The sequence below is a fragment of the Salvelinus alpinus genome, chromosome 37 (genome assembly GCF_045679555.1).
Source record: "Salvelinus alpinus chromosome 37, SLU_Salpinus.1, whole genome shotgun sequence".
NCBI classification, from domain to species: domain Eukaryota; kingdom Metazoa; phylum Chordata; class Actinopteri; order Salmoniformes; family Salmonidae; genus Salvelinus; species Salvelinus alpinus.
The window spans coordinates 4,800,001-4,822,834 of record NC_092122.1 but is presented as its reverse complement, the minus strand read 5'-3'; the positions used below and the strand labels follow the sequence as shown (position 1 = coordinate 4,822,834).

The following is a 22,834-nucleotide window of genomic DNA, read 5'->3' as shown; positions in this document are numbered from 1 at the left end:
CCTCTCTAACCACAACACATTATTATTTCATGGTCTTTGAAAGAGGGGTCTGTAACATTGCCTCACACTTTAATGTGGGAGCTCTCTCTGATGTTGTGTAGTACACAGCCCCGTCCTTGTTGCGACTCCTCACTTGAATTCACAGGCACTTCCGTGTGCATAAATAGCACGAGAGACGAGTGTGCCTCGCGAGGTAATGCTCTGGAACGCCGTTGAGGGAGACAACAGCAGGCATGGCTGCGGCTCAGGCTGTCATTGGGGAGACTGTGTGTGTGTGTGTGTGTGTGTGTGTGTGTGTGTGTGTGTGTGTGTGTGTGTGTGTGTGTGTGTGTGTGTGTGTGTGTGTGTGTGCTGCAACTCCCATTGACTTCTCATGGGACATCACATAGAGAAAATAACATTTGGGTTGGCATTGTCATTAAATGACCAGCGGACATGATTCAAAGCATCCCAGATAGAATGTCCCTGGCCACTCTTTGGAACGTGAACTAGCCCTTAGAATACAGACGAGCTAATGGGGACCTATTGGTCATGGTGTATTCAGTGTGAATCTCAATGAGCGTGTCAGTAAGAGCTCTCCATGACCGACAAGGTGTAACCTAGCTGAGATGAGTTGAGCTATCCACTGCTTGTCATCCACACTGTTCCTTGTTCTATAGCATCAGTCAGCACATTTCCATCGAGAATTGGTTTGAAAAATGAAGAAGGAACAGTAACATTGGAATATAACCATAAACAGCTATTTATAAAAAAAAAAAGCATGTTCTTATGCCCTTTCTTGATGCCCACACCTCTCTACAGTGGGTTCCTGTGTGCCTCTTCTGAGTCTCTGTTGATCCCTACAGTATGCTATTCCCTGGATAAACTACCCCCGGTCAAGGCTTATGATAAACTCTCCAGTAATTACAGGCCTAGTAGTGTACTGGGCCATAGTTGTACTTGATCAAAGGGTGGCTTGAACACGTGGCCCCTGAGCCGTTACTGGTCCAGGCGGTTGGCTCCAGAGGGCACTGCCAATGGATCCGCATGTCCCCCTCCTCTAAACAAGACTCTGGATGCTAGAATCTGGAACAAAGCCTTGTAACATACACATTAAAATTGAATCGTTTTTAAAAAATCATTCTCAGAAGTAGCACAGTCCTGCAACATTAAATGCGTAGTGCCAGCTAGATTTGTCGTGGTTGTGACTTTGTAGAGTAAAATATATATGTGTACAAAAAAAAGTAAGAACTCCCCAAAGTTGGAGGTAGACAGTTGCTTTTCAAAATCCTAGTTTTGGTCCTTTATTTTAGTCAGCAGTGAAAAGCCATGAATACAGAAAAAAAATAACGTCTGTTACAATTCTCAACCATGACTTTCTAATGTCAGAGAATCTTTAACGCATGGACACAGCACACGGTAATGAAAGTATCAAAAATGAGCTCGGTCATAAAGGAATAAAACAAAAACATAAAATGTATTCACCAATTACATAAACATGTGTTTGCTACAGTCCCAATATTCCCAATTATTAGAGAATGATATTAGTAGAAAGTATACAGGACTCAACTGCCTGACATAATGCTTCATAAAGTATGCACAGAGGTACAAGCAATAAATACACACATTAGGTTAAGCCTTACAGCTACGCAAAGCTGATGCAGAAAAAGCAGGTTTGCTATTCTTAGCGAGCAATGAGAGAACAGTAAAAAATCATGAAATTCAGAAAAGAAACACAGATTTTTTTTGTTTGTTGTTGTTCTCGCTTAGAAAAAAGTCTGGTAAATTTTATGGGTCCACCAACATTTTTACATAGTATGCACAGTTATCAAAATACAGACGAAATCATCCCAGAAAATCCAGACAATCCTAAAATCTAGTGGAGGAGCAGATTGCAGTTCTGGGATCTTTCTGGTATTATGTGCAAGCAACTATTTTAGACATTTGTATTTTTACAAAACCCATGCAAAATCTACAGGTAATATGCATTCTGTGGCCGACAGTTTCTTCGTTCCCAAACAGTATAGCCGAGGTATGCATTCTGATGCATTAGGTCATCATCCTGATCATTTGTATTTCTTATATTATTTTGATTTATTAATGATTGTTTTCCAGTCCACCAAATGATTTTAGACATGCATTTTAAAACACAATATTCCCTTAAAGGTATTTTTACATTATCATTCTACAGATGTTTGAGGACAACCTATTACAATTACTAATCTTCTTCCATATCTGACGTTGGGAATGTAAACTGTCCGTTGAGCCATGTCCATTGAGTATAGTGTAACAGCTCTTGTGGCTTCCTAATAACTCGACGTGCAATCTGCCATTTAATTGTTCTGAATTGGTTGTGCAGAGAGGTAGAACCTTTTAGAAAAGCCTTCATTTTTGGGGTTAAGTGGGAGAATCCTTTTTTTGAAAGACGCCGTGTCCTTATATTTGGTGTGATAAGACTATTATAAACGTCGTCTTCCAGTCATTTTGCTGACTCCATCAAAGTACATAAGGGATAAGCTTTGTTCCTGGGCCCAGCACCTTCTTGAAGTGGAACTGGCATGAGAGTGTGTGTAACGTGGGTTTGGTTATGTATGTAGTAGTGTGCTAAGCTCTAGCAGCCAACTTTTTTTGGCTTGGCACAACACTCGAAAACAACATATGCAGAGTATGTTTCCATACATACGCACAAAGCAGACACACACTGACAGTTAAAATACAACACAACTCAGTCAGTTATTTGACAGTGTATCTGTTTTTCTGCATCTGAAGGTTACCAAGACAAGGACCAGGAAAGCTGGCAGACCGAAAACACAGGACTGTGTGTGTGTGTGTGTGAGCCTTTGAAAGCGTTTGTGTGTGTCATTTCTAGAGTATAACATAAGTATCCCATAACCAGAGGCAGAATTTTGTGTAACTTTGGTTTGACTGAAAACAGAAATGACCATTAAAGCAACAGCATCCACTTTTCTAGATGACATTTAGCTGAGAGAAATGAAATATATTTTTAGACAATCACTAAGTTCTGTTCCTGCCACTAGAATCCCAAATGTGATATTCAAGTTGCCTACCCAGAATACAGTGCAGTTAAAGATAGCTTCTCCTACGCTACCACTGACTGTATCTATGTAGTTAAGAAGCTATGAATTAAGTAATGAAGTATTTAAACTATAGAATAAAGCAAATATCACCTGGAAAATGTTTCTTTTCACCTTTGATATCCCTCTTCTACAATGGCTATATTATTTTGCTTTTACGTGATAACCAAGCCACACCATTTCATATCAACTTGAAATTATGACTTATTTGGCTTTACTAGATACTTTAAATGTTTGGTTACTATGTTTTCAGTTTCGGTTTTAAACGCGGCTCAAAACAAACCGCACGGAAATAAGACATGACATATTTGACAGTCCCACTGAACATGACATATTCACTAGATTAGAAAAAACTATGACCTGATGGGTAACGGAAAATCTAAAAACAAAAACAAAGAAATCAAAAACAATCTTCACAACAACACAATTTTCTGCACTTCCATTGAACACACAAATGTTTGTTTTGGTCATGATCCACTTCTGCAGTATATCTGCTTGTCTACCAGTCCCTATCACATAGCTTGTAGTTACATATCACATCTCCTCTCCTCTCTCTAGTCCTGGTAGATACTGCTCTCTCGCCCTAAAATTCAAGTGGACACTACGAGTTATCAAATTACACATCAAAATCTTAATTTTTTTTCTTGAATCATCTTTGTACAGGGCTAAATTAAACGATCCCAGAGGTTATTTAGAAGGTAGTTTGTGGAAAGCTTCTCTTTGTACTAGTTAAAGTCACAGAAGGCTGACCAAAGAGTCTGGTGGCTTCTGTCTAAGCTATTGGCCATTGATAGTGTTGGCTTTGGTTTCTAGCTGTTGCCTGTGACTGTTTGCAGGTAGACAAAGCTTTAGAACAAGGAGGTAAAAGAGAACAGCAGAAGAATATGCAGAAATGCATTTTTCTGTATTGGTTGGTGCGTACACAAACAGTTAAGTTTTTCAAACTTAATATCAAGTTAATTACTTTTCATCACAAACAGATACAGACTGGAAGCCTACTTTTTTGACAGCTGCAACAGTCTTGATACCGTGCTTCTGTTACTGTTGGGAAATAGGAAATGGCATTTACAGTTGGTGGTGCCAGAAATCAAAATACAAAAAGTAGAACGCAAAAAGAAAAGCAAATACTTTTTTTTTTTTTTTTTTTTTAGCAACATACAGGCAGTGACTCTAATTTCTGATACTACTCCTGTGCAAATGATGGACAGAGCAACAACGTTTGAATTGAACCAGCAATTGTTTCTAACATCAACAACTACTGTGAGGGTTTTTTGATATTCACAAAATTCAACATCCTTTTTTGGCAGTATATGAGGCCGTTAGCTTTCTACAGAACGGGTTTCCAGACTCGTGTTTTTGTCGTTTTCCGTCCATGAGCCTCTGTGTTTGTCTGTGTGTATGTAGTGGCCAAGCCATCGTAATGAAACAGGTCTGAAAGTCGTTTTAAAAACCAGACATCTCATGCCTGTCATGTTCAGTCAGGGATCCCAAAGGGCTGCAACAAAGAGTTCCTTTGGGCCTGGTCTTCCAGTACTCCAGTCCGCGGGTCGGGAGGGAGGAGAGTCAGCTCTGGTCTGATCTGTTTGATCTGTTTGGTTCTGGGTGAGGAGTGGTTCTGGTTCTAGCAGGTTCTAGGAGGACAGCCTGTGAGGAAACAGGTAGGAGGACAGTGTGACGGAGGTGGAGGGAGGGGCCTGTAGTAGTGGGAGGGACTCCAGTAGTCACTCCAGGTCATCTGATAGGTTGCCCTCCTCCAGCTCCCGGTCGTCGTCCAGCTCTGGGCTGTGGTTGGCTGTCGTCACCAGCGACATCGGACAGTCATTGTCGTCCATGTTCAACGGCTCCTCCTTGACGTGGATCGCTGACCTGGAAAGGAATGGATGAAATATGTTGTTAATTATTTTATACATAAAGACATAGTAGTAGGAAATTGATACTGTTCCACCAGTGTGCCAGTGTCCATATCTTAGTCCGATAGTCCACCCAGGTAGAAGCTACTGTCATACAGTGGTGAATGTGTGAACTCCCATACAATTAAACACAAAAACTATGATTGAAGTGAGAAGTTGGTTAAAATTCAAATGAGTGCCACAAACCCTGATTTCACCCATGCACTACCAAGGTGTTGGAGCACACAGCTTTGAACTAAACCTGTTTCTCTGTCTGTCTGCTGGTTGGTCAGTGAGGTGCAGACGGGGGTCTACAGCGGTGGTGAAGTCAGAGAGATCCTCTTATGAATATCTGAGTTGTTCGCGTATAAGGCTCTAGGGAATCAACTCTTCACCGTGGGTCACATATTTTATCACGCTGCTATTTGTTAAAGGTAATTAGAAAGATTGTGAGGGAGAAGCCCCTCAGCACAATTAACAGGGGGTGAACCAGATAAAAAGAACATCTAAGAAATCACTCAAATAGCCTCCCTCTTCTACAGAATGTATACTAGACATTCCATATAATAAACATAAAGTATATTCATCTTTTTCAGAGAAAACATAAAACATTTTGACGACAATAATTGACATCAGCCTGAATTACGTTGCTAAACAGCATGTAACAACAACCGTAGCATTTGCGAAATGATAGTTCAACATGGAACATCACTTCTAGTCTTAAGCAATTGCATCAACATTTTTATCACCAAAAATGTGAAAACGGCTTATACTCAGACATGGTTGGCCCATCAAGAGTTTACTGCTGACACCTGGTTGACTTAAAATATATCTAAAAAAACACACTGCATACTAAATAATGGAGAATTTCTCATCCCCTCTAGTCCCCCGGAGCAAGGGGAGTCAAGTTCTTTAACTTGTTAATAGAAAGCGCAATGCGTCGTTAATATGCAGGGGGGGGGGCGTGTTTGTCGCTCGTCCAGAGGAAAAACCTGCAGCTAGTCTCCGCCGTTAATCAGCTTCACCCCCGGCAGTTCAGTCGGACATACATGATACATGTTTTTAACTCTAAATGAATGAATATCTTTAGCCGCTGTCAATAAATGCAGTGTGAAAACACTGAAACACCGGTCTGAGTGGGGACGTTTCCCCTCCGGAACAACAGAGTGTGGGCGGATGAGCGGGGCTACTAACAAGAATAATAATGCTGTCACACACAAACAAGGCTTAACATGATCCGGGGCCCTACTCAGGGAAAGGGTTTGTGGTGCGATGATAAATCTGACAAAACCTAATTATTTTTGACACGTCGGATGCACCAGGGAATCCCTGTGGACTAAGAGGGGGGAGAGAGAGAGAGAGAGAGAGAGAGAGAGAGAGAGAGAGAGAGCAAGAAAAATCCTTATCAAGTACTCTCTGTATTAGAACATGTCTGGCAGCCATCTCCTGGGTTGCCTTCATCAATGGCAGGAGGAATTTGAAAATAATTTGAAAAGGTACAGATTACTTTAATATTTATAGCAAAATAAATTAATATTCAGATGTGGTAGCTAGAAGGAGAAGCTTTGCCTTTTTAGGATGCTAGGCGGCGTGATGAATATTTCTGTTTCCTTCTCAACCCACACACTCAAGAGGAGAAACCAGAATAAACAGAACTCTCCCCTCCAGAAGAGGAGGATGAAACGATTATCTGCGATTAATTTATATACACTCATTCTAGTTATCTGGTAACCCATTTATTGAATTTAATTAGTTGTCGTAAATAAAAAACAATGCACAATATTCATATTCAGAGCTACCATTCTAATCAACAGACATATGTTTTGATATTTTGATATTAAGTATTTGATATCTCTCCCAATTCATGTTTTTACAAAAAACATATACGGTGCCATCAGAATGTATTCACACCCCTTGACTTTTTCCACATTTTCTTGTGTTACAGCCTGAATTTAAAAAGTATTACATTGAGATGCTATGTCACTGGCCTACACACAACACACCATCATTTCAAAGTGGAATAATGTTTATAGACATTTTTACAAATTAATTCAACATGAAAAGCTGAAATGTCTTGAATCAATAAGTATTCAACTCCTTTGTTATGTCAAGCCTAAATAAGTTCAGGAGTAAAAATGTGTTTAACAAGTCACACAATAAGTTGCATGGACTAACACTGTGTGCAATAATAGAGTTTAACATAATTTTTGAATGACTAGTTCATCTTTGTACCCCACACATACAATTATCTGTAAGGTCCCTCAGTCGAGCATTGAATTTCAAACACAGATTCAACCACAAAGACCAGGGAGGTTTTCCAATGCCTCACAAAGAAGGACACCTATTGGTAGATGGGTAAAAAAAAAAGAGCAGACATTGAATATCCCTTTGAGCATGGTGAAGTTATTAATTACACGTTGGATGGTGTATCAATACACCCAGTCACTACAAAGATACAGGCATCCTTCCTAACTTAGTTGCCGGAGAAAATAAACCGCTCAGGGATTTCACCATGAGGCCAATGGTGACCGTAAAACAGTTACATAGTTTAATGCCCGTGACATGACAAAACTGAGGATGGATCAACAACATTGTGTTTACTCCACAATACTAACCTAAATGACAGAGTGAAAAGAAGGAAGCCTGTACAGAATAACAATATTCCAAAACATGCATCCTGTTTGCAATAAGGCACTAAAGTAAAACTGACAAAAATGTGGCAAAGAAATTGACTTTATGTCCTGAATACAAAGAATTCTGTTTGAGGAAAATCCAACAAAACACATCACTGAGAACCACTCTTCACATACAAGCATGGTCGTGGCTGCATCATGTTATGGATATGCTTGTCATCGGCAAGAACTAGGGAGTTTTTTAGGATAAAAAGAAACGAAATAGAGCTAAGCACAGGGAAAATGTTCTTCCACTTTGACATTACAGAGTATTTTGTGTCGATCGTTGACAAAAAACTGACAGTGAAATTAATTTTAATCGCACCTGGTAACACAACAAAATGTGGAAAAAGTCAGGGGGTGTGAATACTTTCTGAAGTATATTCAAATCCTTGGTGATCTCCCTAAAGCTTTGTAATAAATCATTTGTATTTAACATGTTACAACAAACATGCTACATTGACGATATTAATCCTAATTGGAGACACACGAGGCAGGACCAGACGGTGGTCAGTAGCACAGCCATTAGACACCCACAGCACAACCCTTTCTCCTCATCACAGGCATAGCTCACAGCTTTCATTTGCATCCATTATACACCACTAACATGCTTGTGTGGTTGGAGAATGAATAAAAGAAAGGAGAAAAATGATTAGTCCTCGTTGTGGCTTTACACTGTATTAGAGTCATTTAGTCGTTAATGGCTAGCTGGCTTTATGAAGTCTGGACTAAATGCCTAGGCTCTGTGTCTGATAAATACCAGCTATGTGTGTGCGCGTGACGTTTATGTGTGTGTGTTGTGTGTGTTTGTGGTTCATAAGTGCATCTTGGACAGAGACGCATCACCATCACAGGCAGATTATAATCGCTGGTAATCACGCTCTGTATGAGGCATAGCAGGGATGCAAATAACATCATTAGCTATGTGTCGTAAGTTAACGAGGGGCGGGGGCACGATCAGAGGGCAGAGTGACACACATGATAGCATCTGAACATGGATCATTTATGGTTATCAAGGAGTGTGGAGTGATATAAAGTACATACAACAACTTAATGGCCTTACATAACAATGCAGCATAAAAAACAAAGGATTTTGGGTCAATTTTTACACATATTTTACAATGTGATACTGTGGTCAATATGTCTAAATCTCTTTTATTCAAAGTGAAACTGCTTTTACTTTAGCAGCATCCTACTGTACTGTGATTCTAGCTAGCACATCTAGTTCCTGCCTTCTTTTGTCTTTTCCTCTAAAGCATACCCTTGAGGGCACACACACACGTAAATGGTAACATGCCTGGAGCTATCTGAGTCGCTGTTTGGCTGATAGCATTAACCTCCAGAAGTGGGGGGGGGGAAGGTTTGTCTAATTGTTCGATTCACATGGTTTCTGAAGTTTCCCCGCTCTCTCCTGAGGACCGGCTGGTACCCCGTGTACTCTTTAGTTAGCGTTACTCTCCCTTCATTATTAAGTGCAGGCCAGAGAGCCCACTCATGAAAACACATTTCTTCCATTTTGAGGATGTTGTGGCCGTGTAAAGGCGGAGAGCGGTCGTGGCGGCAGCCTCCACAGCAACCCCTCACACTGAGGCGAGGCCGTCTGAGAGAGAGAGTCTCCTGTTCAGTCCGTTATTAAAAGTTAAACAACCTGGGGGAGTGGATACACAGAGATCCTGTCTGGCAATGCAGATATGCCCCACTTAACACCCCCCCCCCCCCCCCCCACTCTGGCCCATTTCCGAAAGGAATAGACACATCCAAACAAATGAATGTATGGGTTAGGTCAGCTCCTCTCAGAACAGTCAGTCCGCTTCTTCGATACGGAACTGGCTTAATTCCCGGTGCTACTCCAGAGATGGCTAGCAAGTTAGCTACTGTGGCTGGGCTTGCATCGTTGATTTCAAATAGGGGGCGGGGTGAGGAAGTGTGTGGGGGATGGAGGAAGTAGTAGCTTCACATACAGCGCCCTCGTTGCTCCATTTCCTATCTTTGGCTAGGTAAACATGGACTACAGTGACACGTGTGACAACGCTGGTTAGAGGGACATTTGTAACGTACACATTCCTGAAATCCACATGACATCCATTTTTAATGGCCCTCGTCTTTCTCTCTCTCTCGGCTCCATTAAAAAAGATAGAGAAGGCAACGATTTTAAAGTAATTAATGATACAGTTAGCTGCTAAATATTAATATGGACGGTCTTGAATAAAATATGACATCTAAACCCCTACAATACAGACATTGGAGTAATTCAAACCAAATGTGTAATTATCTTCTTTTTATAGGTTATAACTGAAAGTCATGTATGTAAAGCACACCTCAGGTGTGGTATAACGTCTCGTTGAAATGAAGATGTCTTTGAACCGCCCAAATATTCTGGTGATTTAGTACTAAAATCAAATTAGCCCCCAAAAACCTCCCACTATGTTATAATCTAGTAAAGACTTTTAACAAGCTACGATGCTAACAAAAGACAGCTATGGGGAGAGTGGGGATCCACTGTTGCTACTGTATCATCTGATACATGGAACAGAGGGGGAGGTCTGTCACCGACTCTCTGTGTTACAGTGAACACACTGAGGTAGGTGTGTGTGTGCGTGCGTTCACGTGTGTGCGTGCATCACCACCAACGAGAAGCCACTGAGTGCTACTTACATGTGTGCCTGTGGGGAGTACCCTCCAGGGCTGCTGTGGCCGTTGGTGTCCAGGTGATCCAGTGATCCGTTCAAGTCGTCGTGACTGGACTGGAGCAGGCTGTGGGGGCTGCAGCCCATCATTCCTGGGGGGCTGCCACCCATCAACCCATGGGGGCTCCCGCCCATGAATCCATGTGGGCTACCACCCATCAACCCATGGGGGCTCCCGCCCATAAAACCAGGAGGACTGCCTCCCATCAAACCAGACGAACTGCTGTTCATCAGACCAGGGTTCCCCAGCAGAGGCAGGGAGGTCTCAGCCAACGCCGCCTGGGAGGGAGGGAGGGAGGGAGAGAGAGAGAGAGAGAGAGGGAGGGAGAGAGAGAGAGAGAGAGAGAGGAAGGGGTAGAGAAGAGGGAGGAAGAGGGTGGGAGAGAGAAGGGGGGATGTTGATGGAGAGAGGGGAGGGAGTGAGAGATGGAGAGAGCGAAGGGAGAGAAAGGAAGAGAGAGAGAGAGAGAGAGAGAGAGAGAGAGAGAGAGAGAGAGAGAGAGAGAGAGAAGTTAGAGACAACTGGGTATTCAGATTACAGGCCATCATGAAGATAAACCTCACACTTAAAAGAAAATTCCATCCAAAAACGATCTTTTGTTATTTGTTTCAATAGTCCATTGTTGATATTGTCCCAAAATGTTTTGCATGTCAGCAATCAACGTTCAAGATATATAACTTTCAGAATACAGATAATACTAGTGAAGACTTTTGACAAGCTATTATGCTTACAACTGGATGCTTACTAGAGGACTTAAATTACTAATGATTGGATAGTTTTCACTGATGGTTTATTCGACTCAATATAACTCCACACAATGAAAATGTTTTGATGCCATTGATATCACCCTGTTGGCTTTCGATGACTATTAAACAGACCAAAAAAATTATATAGAACTCCTGACACTTTTGCCTCCTGCGCATTAAAGTTATATTTTGCGATTAAAATGTAAAGTTTTTGCCACGAGCACCTTGCTGGCTGGCCAACAGCATTGAAGCCAAATCATTTATGACAGCCTGGATAAATATGAATGCAAATGCTATCAATCTGAGTCCGTGGTCAAGCTGAGAGAGAGAAAGAGCTGGTTCTGCTGTAGCCACAGGGTGGCCTCCATTCTCACTGATATCAACCAGACAGATGGAGAGAGATGGAGGGAGGGAGGGAGTGGAGAGCGAGAGAGGGAGGGAGGGGAGAGCGAGAGAGGGAGGGAGGGGAGAGCAAGAGAGGGAGGGAGGGGAGAGCGAGAGAGGGAGGGAGGGGAGAGCGAGAGAGGGAGGGAGGGGAGAGCGAGAGAGGGAGGGAGGGGAGAGCGAGAGAGGGGAGAGCGAGAGAGGGAGGGAGGGGAGAGCGAGAGAGGGAGGGAGGGGAGAGCGAGAGAGGGAGGGAGGAGAGACCCTCCACTCAACTTTAGCCACTTTCGTTACGCCTCTCCCTTGCTGACTAATGAACATACAATACAGTAGGCTGAGGTCTTAAGAACTACTTCCATCTAACCACACAGAAGCAACACACAGCTGTAGGCTATACTACCCACAATACAATGGAGGGGAATCAGTCACATTTTGACTAGCGTACAGGATCTGACAGAGCAACCGCAGCTTAATGCTGGGTGTTTACCTGTAAGCTGGCGTTTAAAGCAGCTCCATAGCCCAGGCTGGAGGGAAGGTTCTTCACAAGCGTCGGGCTTCTACACCAGGAAACAGAAATACACAAAACATTTTGAAATACACATTCTTACAAAATGGCATATTGCAACATATATTTTAAATTCTAATTCTAACATCGTTGTATATTAAACAGTGAAAGAGTCAAGTGGTGTAACATTTAAAATACGTATTTCTCCTCATAGCTGTGACATTAAATCATCTTAGAATGAACGGCAGCCTTTGAACACACACCATATACTGTACTACAGTGATATTTAAAAATGCCTGATTATTAGTGGTAATACGGTACAGGCCCTAGGACTAGGTGGGGAGTTAGAGTGACAGCTCTGCTCTAACGTACCCTGTTATCTTCTGAGACCTGCGTTTCTGGTACTCCATCTCGTCCACCGTCCACACGGCCCCCTTCACGTTCTCCACACGCACAAAGCACTTGTGCAGACTGAGGTTGTGGCGAACGGCGTTCTACAGATGAAAAAAAAAAACAGAGAAAGGTCACGGAAAGAGTGATTTCATTTTTTAAAATTGATTATCCACCTAAGAAAGGGAGCAAAAGAAACCGACGCGAAATTGATTTTTTTGGTTGAAATTCTTAACGTTCACGCGCCATTGATTTAATTAGTAAAAGTGAGCGAGTACGAATGCACTTACAAGTTACACACAGTACATATCAATCAGAGTAAGTAGGCTGAAAGGAGGTAATCAGCATAGCGAATGGCTTTTGGTGACAGAAGTGGTAATGCCGTGGTGATGATGGTGATGTCAGTAGCAAGCAGCAGCCCTCACCCCTCTGCTCTAGTCTTCATGGCAGTATCTTAAGAAGATGACAGTAGCAGAGATTTGAGGCCCTTCCCCATCTGGTGGCTAACAGCTAACCCGGTGACAATATGAGGTGTGGGGGATAAGAGGAGGAGGAGGGTTGGTGTGAGAGGGTATGACTCGTGTGTGTGGTAGGCTGACAAGGATGGCTACTATATCGAAATAGTCTGTGCATGCTGTCAAGATAGGAGTCAAACGAATGATCAGATCTGGACACCTTTTTGTCGTAATATTGTCACATACCCTTAAAGCAAAGCGTTGCTATCAAAATGACCTGATATATGCATGCATTAACACATGTATATGCAAACATGAAATATATACAAAAAAAGAAAATCAACACAAGAAATACAATATTCCTCCCCAACATTCCAGATAAATCCAAATTAAAACATGCATCAAAAAGCCTACAAATAACAACCTTTGCTTTAATATCGCCCACTTTCACGTGCATTCTTTTCCCAACGAGGTATACTGTTTTTTTCCCCTTTAAGAAAAGAGATTCTCGAGAGAAAAAAAAAGGAAAAAAAACATGAGCAGATCTCCGCATCTGACCTGAAAATCCCAGGATTTGATTGATCTTAATGCCCATGGCTTTGAATATGATCAGTTTAATATTAATGAGAAAATGAGCAGTTTTATTATGCATGCTATACAGTTAGATCTAATAAGCTGCTGAGGAGTGAGGAGCAGAGTGGAGGCTGGATCCTCCAGTCTCAGAGCTGATGAGACCAAGCTCAGATATTAAATCACCCTATATTTCTTTTTTTTCTCTTTTTTCTCAGTTAATCAAATGACACGCCCATCACAGATCATCCCTCTAACGCCTTACAAAGGAAATGTGGGAGCTCAAAATGTAAATATATCACCTAGGTTATTGTAAAAGAGAGAGAGACTGAGATATTTCTAATGCCCATTTTGAACACTTCTCTATACCACGACTGGGCCTTCCAAAAACAATAACATGTGTGTGTGTGACAGAGAAATAACATGTGTGTGTGTGACAGAGAGAGAGAGAGAGAGAGAGAGAGAGAGAGAGAGAGAGAGAGAGAGAGAGAGAGAGAGAGAGAGAGAGAGAGAGAGAGAGAGAGAGAGAGAGAGAGAGAGAGAGAGAGAGAGAGAGAGAGAGCGAGAGAGAGAGAGAGAGAGAGAGAGAGAGAGTAATATGTGTGTGTGTTAGAGAGAGTGTGTGTGTGTGTGTCAGAGAGAGAGAGAGAGAGAGTGTGTGTAATGTGTGTGTGTGTGTGTGTCTGTGTGTGTCAGAGAGAGAGAGAGAGTGTGTAAGGTGTGTGTGTGTGTGTGTGTGTGTCAGAGAGAGAGAGAGAGAGAGTGTAATGTGTGTGTGTGTGTGTGTGTGTGTGTGTGTTTGTGTCAGAGAGAGAGAGAGAGAGTGTGTAAGGTGTGTTCTGGTTAATGACCAGTCAGTGATAAAACAATTGACTAAACAAGTCAAAAAGACACACACGACCGTGTGACAATCCGGAAGAGTCCGGAGTCTTTTGCAGCACACCCTTGTGGATCAGTAATCACACACCGACATCATTTGCATCCCAAATCCAAATTAATTCACTTTGCTGAACCTAGTGGTCTGATATGCTTTGCATGCTGATGAGAGGTGGATATATTCTGATCCCCCCCCCCCACCCTCTCCTTGTCCTGAGTATCCACAATGGCCACTGGCTCTTACTGGCTAACGAATTATGCTGAAGGTGGGTGAGAATAAAACACTGATACATGTAGTGTTGGGTTAGAGGGAGGGAATATACTTATCAGCAACGCACACACACTTCCCCCAAAACAGACGCATCAGGAAGACATTTTTAACTGTGCTGGAGAGGCAGGCAATGAAAGTTGTTTAGGACAGAGATACAAATGAGTCCTTTTGTCCTGGTAAATAAAGTGTGTTCTCTCCTTGACAGGCTAATTCTCAATTTGGGTCTCATTTAGTTTCGGCTGAACGACCATAACCCCTCAGTCGGACACGCGGCCGCCAGCCCGCCACTATGAGCTATGGTGTGTGTATAGGAAACCACGGGCCAGACACTAAACACAAAACCCCCTGCCACAGTTCCAGCCTCCCTAGGCAAACAGCCATCTTTCAGACTAATTAACCAATGATATGCAAGAGAGGCTGGGTGGGTGTGGGAGGAGGGATGGAGAGAGAGAGGAAGAGAGAGAGAGAGAGAGAGAGAGAGAGAGAGAGAGAGAGAGAGAGAGAGAGAGAGAGAGAGAGAGAGAGAGAGAGAGAGAGAGAGAGAGAGAGAGAGAGAGAGAGTGAGGGGAGGGAGGGAGGGAGGGACAGGAGGAGAAGTAATACGGTGCATGGTAACAAAAGGTGCTGATGATTGAGTGGCTGTATTGTAATTAGCGTGCCAGGCCCCACTCCTCATCCACAGCCTCGCCTATTAATTGCACCAAATTAGAAAACGATATCAGAGGCAGAATTATTCTTTCACTTGTCATCTGAGAGAAAGAGGTTGGAAAAATTCACTCTATTCAAGAGGTCAGGTTAAAGCTAGGGGAGTGGGATACTAATCTGTTGGTGTCAAGTAAATCAATGTTCTTCCAAGCTTTTCTTACTGCAGGCATGGCACAAAGAGGTGTCTCTAGATGAGGAAGTAGTGTACTCTAAGGCTGTAAGAGTAGGTTTAGGGTAGGTACCTTCCAAGTAGCTGCGTTGCGTCTGAAGTAAGCGAACGTGCGGGTGAACCAGCTGTAGATTTCATTAAGCGTTAACTGCATGTCGCCCGACTCCATGATACCCTGAAATGAGACGACATCAAATAATGGTTTACTAACTAGGCAGCATGACACACACTCTCAAAGCTGCATGCGATTCAAGCAGCAATTCATTTACATCTAATCAGGCAAAGTTAATGTATTTTTTTCTCCCACTCACCTGCCTTATGAGGGTTGCATAAGTAAATGGCGGTCTGACATCGGCATTCTTATAAAACTCATAGTTTGGGGCGATCTCTGGAAAAATAAATACTGTGTCACCACCTGCAATAATTGGTAAATTTTATTCCTCGTGGTATTGGAATTAGTTTAGGGTTTCATCAAATTAAAAGAGGGAGAGAAAGAGAAGAGAAGAGGGAGGGGAGGGCAGCACACAACAAATCAGCATTTTCCATTTTCCAAAATAGATTTTTCATTAATCTCTCTCATGAGAAATCTTAAACACTAATACATCCATATCAAATTAGATCAATGTAGATATTTTGTACGAACTTGAATAATTATGCATATTTTATGCTAAATACCAGAGAGTAAATATAAACATCAAAGACAGGCCTTTTAAAATGCAAAGAGCTTAATACATAGAACATCTTAACGTTCGAACTGAATTGACATTCACGTCATATTTACGCTCAGAAAACGTTATGGTCTATTGACATATGGATTGATTATACAGAGGCCTTTTTTATCCTTTTTAAATCTAACATTCCGTATTGCAATAAACACTGTGCGGTTGTACAACAACAACTATTAGTGACAATGCGTTGAAAGGAGTCCAACACAGTATTCAATTCAATTCAATGAACCCAACTTTATTAATGATCATAACAGTAGGTGACTGGGCTTAGTGTAGAGGGTCTTACCTGAAGACAGTTGCATGGAGTACTTGTCGGAGTGACGTCTACGCATGGCGCCCATGCTTGGGACGTTGGCGGCGCTGAGCAGGGAGGGCACCTGGGGCACCTGGGACATGGGCGTCACGGGGGCGCTGGGCGTGGTGGGGGTCTGAGGTACGTTCGGAGGGGACGCCGATGGCAGGTTCTTCGACATGGTGACGCTCGACACCAGGTTCAGCTGATTAAGGGAGAAAGGAGCGAGGTGACCGAGGGATTGAGGAAAGGAAGGAGAGGGAGAGAGAACATGGGAAAGAGAGCGAGGGAGAGAAAGACAGAGAGAAATAGGATTGAGGGCGAGAAGAAGGAAGTAGAAGCAAGAGAGCGGGAGGGAGAAAGAAAGAGGGTTTTACATCAGAAGGGGCTCTCTGACAAAACGAGAGTGGATTCTCTGCAGTTCTACAGCTGTGGTTCCACTAATAAGCTGTGTTACAGGAAGCAACCAATCTCCACGAATTAAAGGATCAAATTGTATCATAAGAATTCTAATTAGAGCATGCTGTTAAAGATGATCTAATGATCAGCCATCCATGTTATCCCAACCACCATCTAACGCCCACATAGAGACAACTCACCGTGTAGTGTGTACTAAACTGTGGTAGGGAGAGAGCCAGAGACAGCCACCACCACCACCTGGCTACAGATGGCTACAGCTGGCTACAGATGGCCAGGCCACAGCACAGGCAACCCTGACCTTTCCTGGATACAAAACAAAAGCGATGCGGCTACTTTCCTCTTTGAAACCCGTGCAGAGTCACTTTACCTCTCTGCTAACGCTAACTGAAACCCGTGCAGAGTCACTTTACCTCTCCGCTAACGCTAACTGAAACCCGTGCAGTCACTTTACCTCTCCGCTAACGCTAACTGAAACCCGTGCAGAGTCACTTTACCTCTCCGCTAACGCTAACTGAAACCCGTGCAGAGTCACTTTACCTCTCTGCTAACGCTAACTGAAACCTGTGCAGAGTCACTTTACCTCTCCGCTAACGCTAACTGAAACCCGTGCAGAGTCACTTTACCTCTCCGCTAACGCTAACTGAAACCCGTGCAGAGTCACTTTACCTCTCCGCTAACGCTAACTGAAACCCGTGCAGAGTCACTTTACCTCTCCGCTAACGTTAACTGAAACCCGTGCAGAGTCACTTTACCTCTCCGCTAACGCTAACAGAAACCCGTGCAGAGTCACTTTACCTCTCCGCTAACGCTAACTGAAACCCGTGCAGAGTCACTTTACCTCTCCGCTAACGCTAACTGAAACCCGTGCAGAGTCACTTTACCTCTCCGCTAACGCTAACTGAAATCCGTGCAGAGTCACTTTACCTCTCCGCTAACGCTAACTGAAATCCGTGCAGAGTCACTTTACCTCTCCGCTAACGCTAACTGAAACCCGTGCAGAGTCACTTTACCTCTCCGCTAACGCTAACAGAAACCCGTGCAGAGTCACTTTACCTCTCCGCTAACGCTAACTGAAACCCGTGCAGAGTCACTTTACCTCTCCGCTAACGCTAACAGAAACCCGTGCAGAGTCACTTTACCTCTCCGCTAACGCTAACTGAAACCCGTGCAGAGTCACTTTACCTCTCCGCTAACGCTAACTGAAACCCGTGCAGAGTCACTTTACCTCTCCGCTAACGCTAACTGAAACCCGTGCAGAGTCACTTTACCTCTCCGCTAACGCTAACTGAAACCCGTGCAGAGTCACTTTACCTCTCCGCTAACGCTAACTGAAACCCGTGCAGTCACTTTACCTCTCCGCTAACGCTAACTGAAACCCGTGCAGAGTCACTTTACCTCTCCGCTAACTGAAACCCGTGCAGAGTCACTTTACCTCTCCGCTAACGCTAACTGAAACCCGTGCAGTCACTTTACCTCTCCGCTAACGCTAACTGAAACCCGTGCAGAGTCACTTTACCTCTCCGCTAACGCTAACTGAAACCCGTGCAGTCACTTTACCTCTCCGCTAACGCTAACTGAAACCCGTGCAGAGTCACTTTATCTCTCCGCTAACGCTAACTGAAACCCGTGCAGAGTCACTTTACCTCTCCGCTAACGCTAACTGAAACCCGTGCAGAGTCACTTTACCTCTCCGCTAACGCTAACAGAAACCCGTGCAGAGTCACTTTACCTCTCCGCTAACGCTAACTGAAACCCGTGCAGAGTCACTTTACCTCTCCGCTAACGCTAACTGAAACCCGTGCAGAGTCACTTTACCTCTCCGCTAACGCTAACAGAAACCCGTGCAGAGTCACTTTACCTCTCCGCTAACGCTAACTGAAACCCGTGCAGAGTCACTTTACCTCTCCGCTAACGCTAACTGAAACCCGTGCAGAGTCACTTTACCTCTCCGCTAACGCTAACTGAAACCCGTGCAGAGTCACTTTACCTCTCTGGTAACTGAAACCCGTGCAGAGTCACTTTACCTCTCCGCTAACGCTAACTGAAACCCGTGCAGAGTCACTTTACCTCTCCGCTAACGCTAACTGAAACCCGTGCAGAGTCACTTTATCTCTCCGCTAACGCTAACTGAAACCCGTGCAGAGTCACTTTACCTCTCCGCTAACGCTAACTGAAACCCGTGCAGAGTCACTTTACCTCTCCGCTAACGCTAACAGAAACCCGTGCAGAGTCACTTTACCTCTCCGCTAACGCTAACTGAAACCCGTGCAGAGTCACTTTACCTCTCCGCTAACGCTAACTGAAACCCGTGCAGAGTCACTTTACCTCTCCGCTAACGCTAACAGAAACCCGTGCAGAGTCACTTTACCTCTCCGCTAACGCTAACTGAAACCCGTGCAGAGTCACTTTACCTCTCCGCTAACGCTAACTGAAACCCGTGCAGAGTCACTTTACCTCTCCGCTAACGCTAACTGAAACCCGTGCAGAGTCACTTTACCTCTCCGCTAACGCTAACTGAAACCCGTGCAGAGTCACTTTACCTCTCTGGTAACTGAAACCCGTGCAGAGTCACTTTACCTCTCCGCTAACGCTAACTGAAACCCGTGCAGAGTCACTTTACCTCTCCGCTAACGCTAACTGAAACCCGTGCAGAGTCACTTTACCTCTCCGCTAACGCTAACTGAAACCCGTGCAGAGTCACTTTACCTCTCCGCTAACGCTAACAGAAACCCGTGCAGAGTCACTTTACCTCTCCGCTAACGCTAACTGAAACCCGTCACTAATCCACAGAGCTTTTCACCCTCTTTTATTTTTTATTTTTTTTCATTGGGCACATGTGATGTGATTGTAGGGGTTCCAACCAACCGAGTGGAAATTTCCACCCTGACCTTTGCGTCTCTGTGCTAATTTAGCTGGAATGGAAATGACATCATTACATATTCCAACCAAATTGGCTTAATTGCGAACGGGACGAGTGGACTGCTGGTGAACGTTGTGAACGTGACTGGAGATCACTTTGAAAGGGGAGCAGGGTTGTAAAAGAGAGCGTGAGAGGCCTCAATAATCATTTGCGACAGCATGTGTTGATGAATACAATGAGATGTCAGGTCGGAGAGACTATGGTGCATCTATGGCTTTCAGCTGATCATTATAGCACCACTTAAAGCTAGTGAGCTGATTCTGGGAGGGACTGTCTGGGCTGAGATGACTGGCAGCTAGTTAATACTGTAAGGCCTGTACTGACAGCAGTACTTCTGTAGCTCAGTTGGTGTAGCATGGCGCGTGCAACGCCAAGGTAGTGGGTTTGATTCCCGGGACCACCCGTAAACAAAAAATATATATATATGCACGCATGGCTGCAAGTCGCTTTGGATAGAAGCATCTGCTAAATGCCATATATTTATTACATGAACTCAAACTAGTCAGAGAGAAGAACGTCCCATAGGACTGCAGAGTTACTGCGCAGGCTAGCTGTGGCCTTAGTACAAGTTTACTCTACCGCACAGTGGAAGGAGGAATGAATCTAAGACTGATGAGTGTAAGTTTCAAAAACACGCACGTCAGCGGATTTTTTTCAAAGGTGTAAAATATAAAATGCGAATGAATTATTATTTTCATGTACTAATGATGTCATTTAATTTAATTTAATGACAGAATAATAATGACGACGGACAAGTCATATCCGTCATTGTCTGAGACAGAAACGTTTTACTACTTTGGCGAGGAAAGTAGACTAGACGACAGCAACTGTCACTGTAGAACACAGCACAGACAGTAAACTAGCATGACAATTGAAAAGGAAAATGTATATTGTCGTTTTTTCCCCCTACGACAGCTTCCAAAACAGTGTATTTGATGTGTATAATACAGGAATCTCCATATAATTCACAACAGGTCAGGCCAGGTCAAGGCACCATACCAACCAGGTCTTTGAAGTCTGATCCTACTTAATCCCCTATTCATTCAAAGCATCAGACGCACACGCACACGCACACACACAGCCCCAGATACACTGTGAACAGTCATTACGTGTTACATGTTCAACACAGAGACCCACAAAGGGTTTGGACACGCTGTCAAACACAGCAAAAATGCACTCCATAATAAATCCTATCAGTGTGTGTAATAGCATGTATATTATAGTGTTAAGATTCCGTCTTCTTTTTTCCCCCTCCTCTCCCCCCACCAGGTACGGCAACAAGCGTAACATCTTTGCAGGCATACAATCCTAGTATTTGCAAAATGGAATTTATTAAAGCCCTAACTGAGCGGGAGAGCGAATGAGAGGCAGGGATGAGCACTTTGCCACCTCTCTGCTCATCTGAATATATATATTCAAGGTTGGGTCTGGGAGAGAGAGAGAGAGAGAGAGAAAAACTCATTATTCTGGGCCTTGCAGCCTTGGTAACTTTTCATCCATCCATGGCATGGCCAAAAGGTAACATTTAATGAAGTGCCATTCAGAGAGTAAATGGGGTCATATAATAGACAGTGCGCCCAGCGCGAGGAACACCTTGTGTCGGGCTACTGATAGCTGTTAAGGGTTGCAGTGAAGAACCAACAGGACTCATTTCAGCAGCCGGCAATAAATTCACACTATTAATATTTATCAAATATGTGGGGCTGTTTCAACCCCAGCCCCAGCCATGTTCGGGATGTAAACCCATGCTATGATATCTATTACACATCTCCTATTGCGGTGGAACTATGCATTTCCCCCCCCCCGCATATAACACGTATTATCCACATGTAGTCATTTTCGTATGCCAAAATCTACAGTATAAGTACGCTCCGCTCTAGTTCTCCAAAAGGGGGAGCCTTAAAACTGAAGCTGGAGAGAGTTTGTTCATTTAAGGATCTCTGTACGAATTACGCACCATCAAATGCAATTAGCAGTTCTTTCATGTGCGGTTTATGTAATGCAATAGTTCATTAACAGTATTCATTCATATGCAGTCTTGGATTACAGTCCTGAACATTCTTTTTTAGACTAAATGTAACCAAGCTGCTGGAGTTGTGAAGATAAAAAAAAAGAGGGAAAAAAGTGATTGAATAATAAATTGGAGGAAAGCAGATGATTCCTGACGGGTTTGCAGGATAATTATTCTATCTTGTGATTCTACTTTATTCAATGGAGCATTATTCCATTGAAATGAGGCACTTACTAAGCAGCAGCAACATACTAACAACGTTTCTGATCTCTCATTTTTTTCAACTGCTTTAAAATTGAGGTAAATAATACTAACAAAAATGATGCATTGTTTTTGCACATGTAATATAAAAAAAATAGTGTATCATTTAAATACATTTGTTTCGTGAGTGTATCCATATTCAATGCAAATATATACTAAAGTGAAATAGTGTCAAATAGATTCTTTGCCGATTTTAGCCCATATTTGTAGGATTTTGTATCTATTTTAGGCCCATTTTATTGCATACTTATTACTGGGCTATTTCATTGCTCATCATCTTTACCAGTACAGCTATCAGTTGAGGTGTTTGTTGTCCAAATGAAACATACTTTCATTTCTCTCACTCGACTTTAAGTGCTGCTTTGGACTGTGGTGCTAAGCAGCTATTGCGCTGCTAACAGGTTGTTTTAACCATTATGTCTATCACAACGAAATGACCCAGCGTTTTGGCAAAGGACTCAAGCCTGTGATTTAATACACTCCTGGCTCTATTGTCCTCTCTGTCATAGACTGAGATGTATCTGATGGGAGAGGTGTAACCTGGTATTGCCTTTCCATCCCACTATCATCCCACTATCATCCCACTATCCCTCCATCCATTTCAACTGCTGACGGTTAAACGGTCTCATTCAGCCAAACCCTGTTTACTGTATATAGAGCAATATGCACTCACAGGTTTTGGAGATGGCTTGGGCTCCGAGGGCCGCATGTGCAAGTGGGCCATCATCGCCTGAAGATGCTCACGTTCTTTAGAAAGCTGTTAGGCGGAGAGAAGGAGAGAAGAAAAAAAACTGCTTTAGAAATGAGC

At 43.3% G+C, this 22,834-nt stretch overlaps 1 protein-coding gene across 16 annotated transcripts in view; it reads right to left on the bottom strand.

Moving 5' to 3' along the window:
• Positions 1–1,254: 1,254 nt before the first annotated feature.
• LOC139565961 (forkhead box protein P2-like) overlaps positions 1,255–22,834 on the bottom strand; it is a 124,356-nt gene continuing 102,776 nt past the window's right edge. For 7 of the 16 annotated variants that reach the window (XM_071386675.1, XM_071386678.1, XM_071386686.1 and 4 more), the window contains 8 exons: positions 22,700–22,783; positions 16,409–16,619; positions 15,706–15,809; positions 15,468–15,569; positions 12,332–12,452; positions 11,941–12,017; positions 10,291–10,601; positions 1,255–4,940 (listed from right to left, as the gene is read on the bottom strand). In XM_071386675.1, the coding sequence (XP_071242776.1) occupies positions 4,796–4,940; positions 10,291–10,601; positions 11,941–12,017; positions 12,332–12,452; positions 15,468–15,569; positions 15,706–15,809; positions 16,409–16,619; positions 22,700–22,783 (1,155 nt within the window). In that variant the 3' untranslated portion in view covers positions 1,255–4,795. Of the gene's footprint in view, positions 4,941–10,290; positions 10,602–11,940; positions 12,018–12,330; positions 12,453–15,467; positions 15,570–15,705; positions 15,810–16,408; positions 16,620–22,699; positions 22,784–22,834 lie in introns of all 16 variants that reach the window. The other 9 variants (XM_071386682.1, XM_071386684.1, XM_071386688.1 and 6 more) reach the window with 3 other exon arrangements.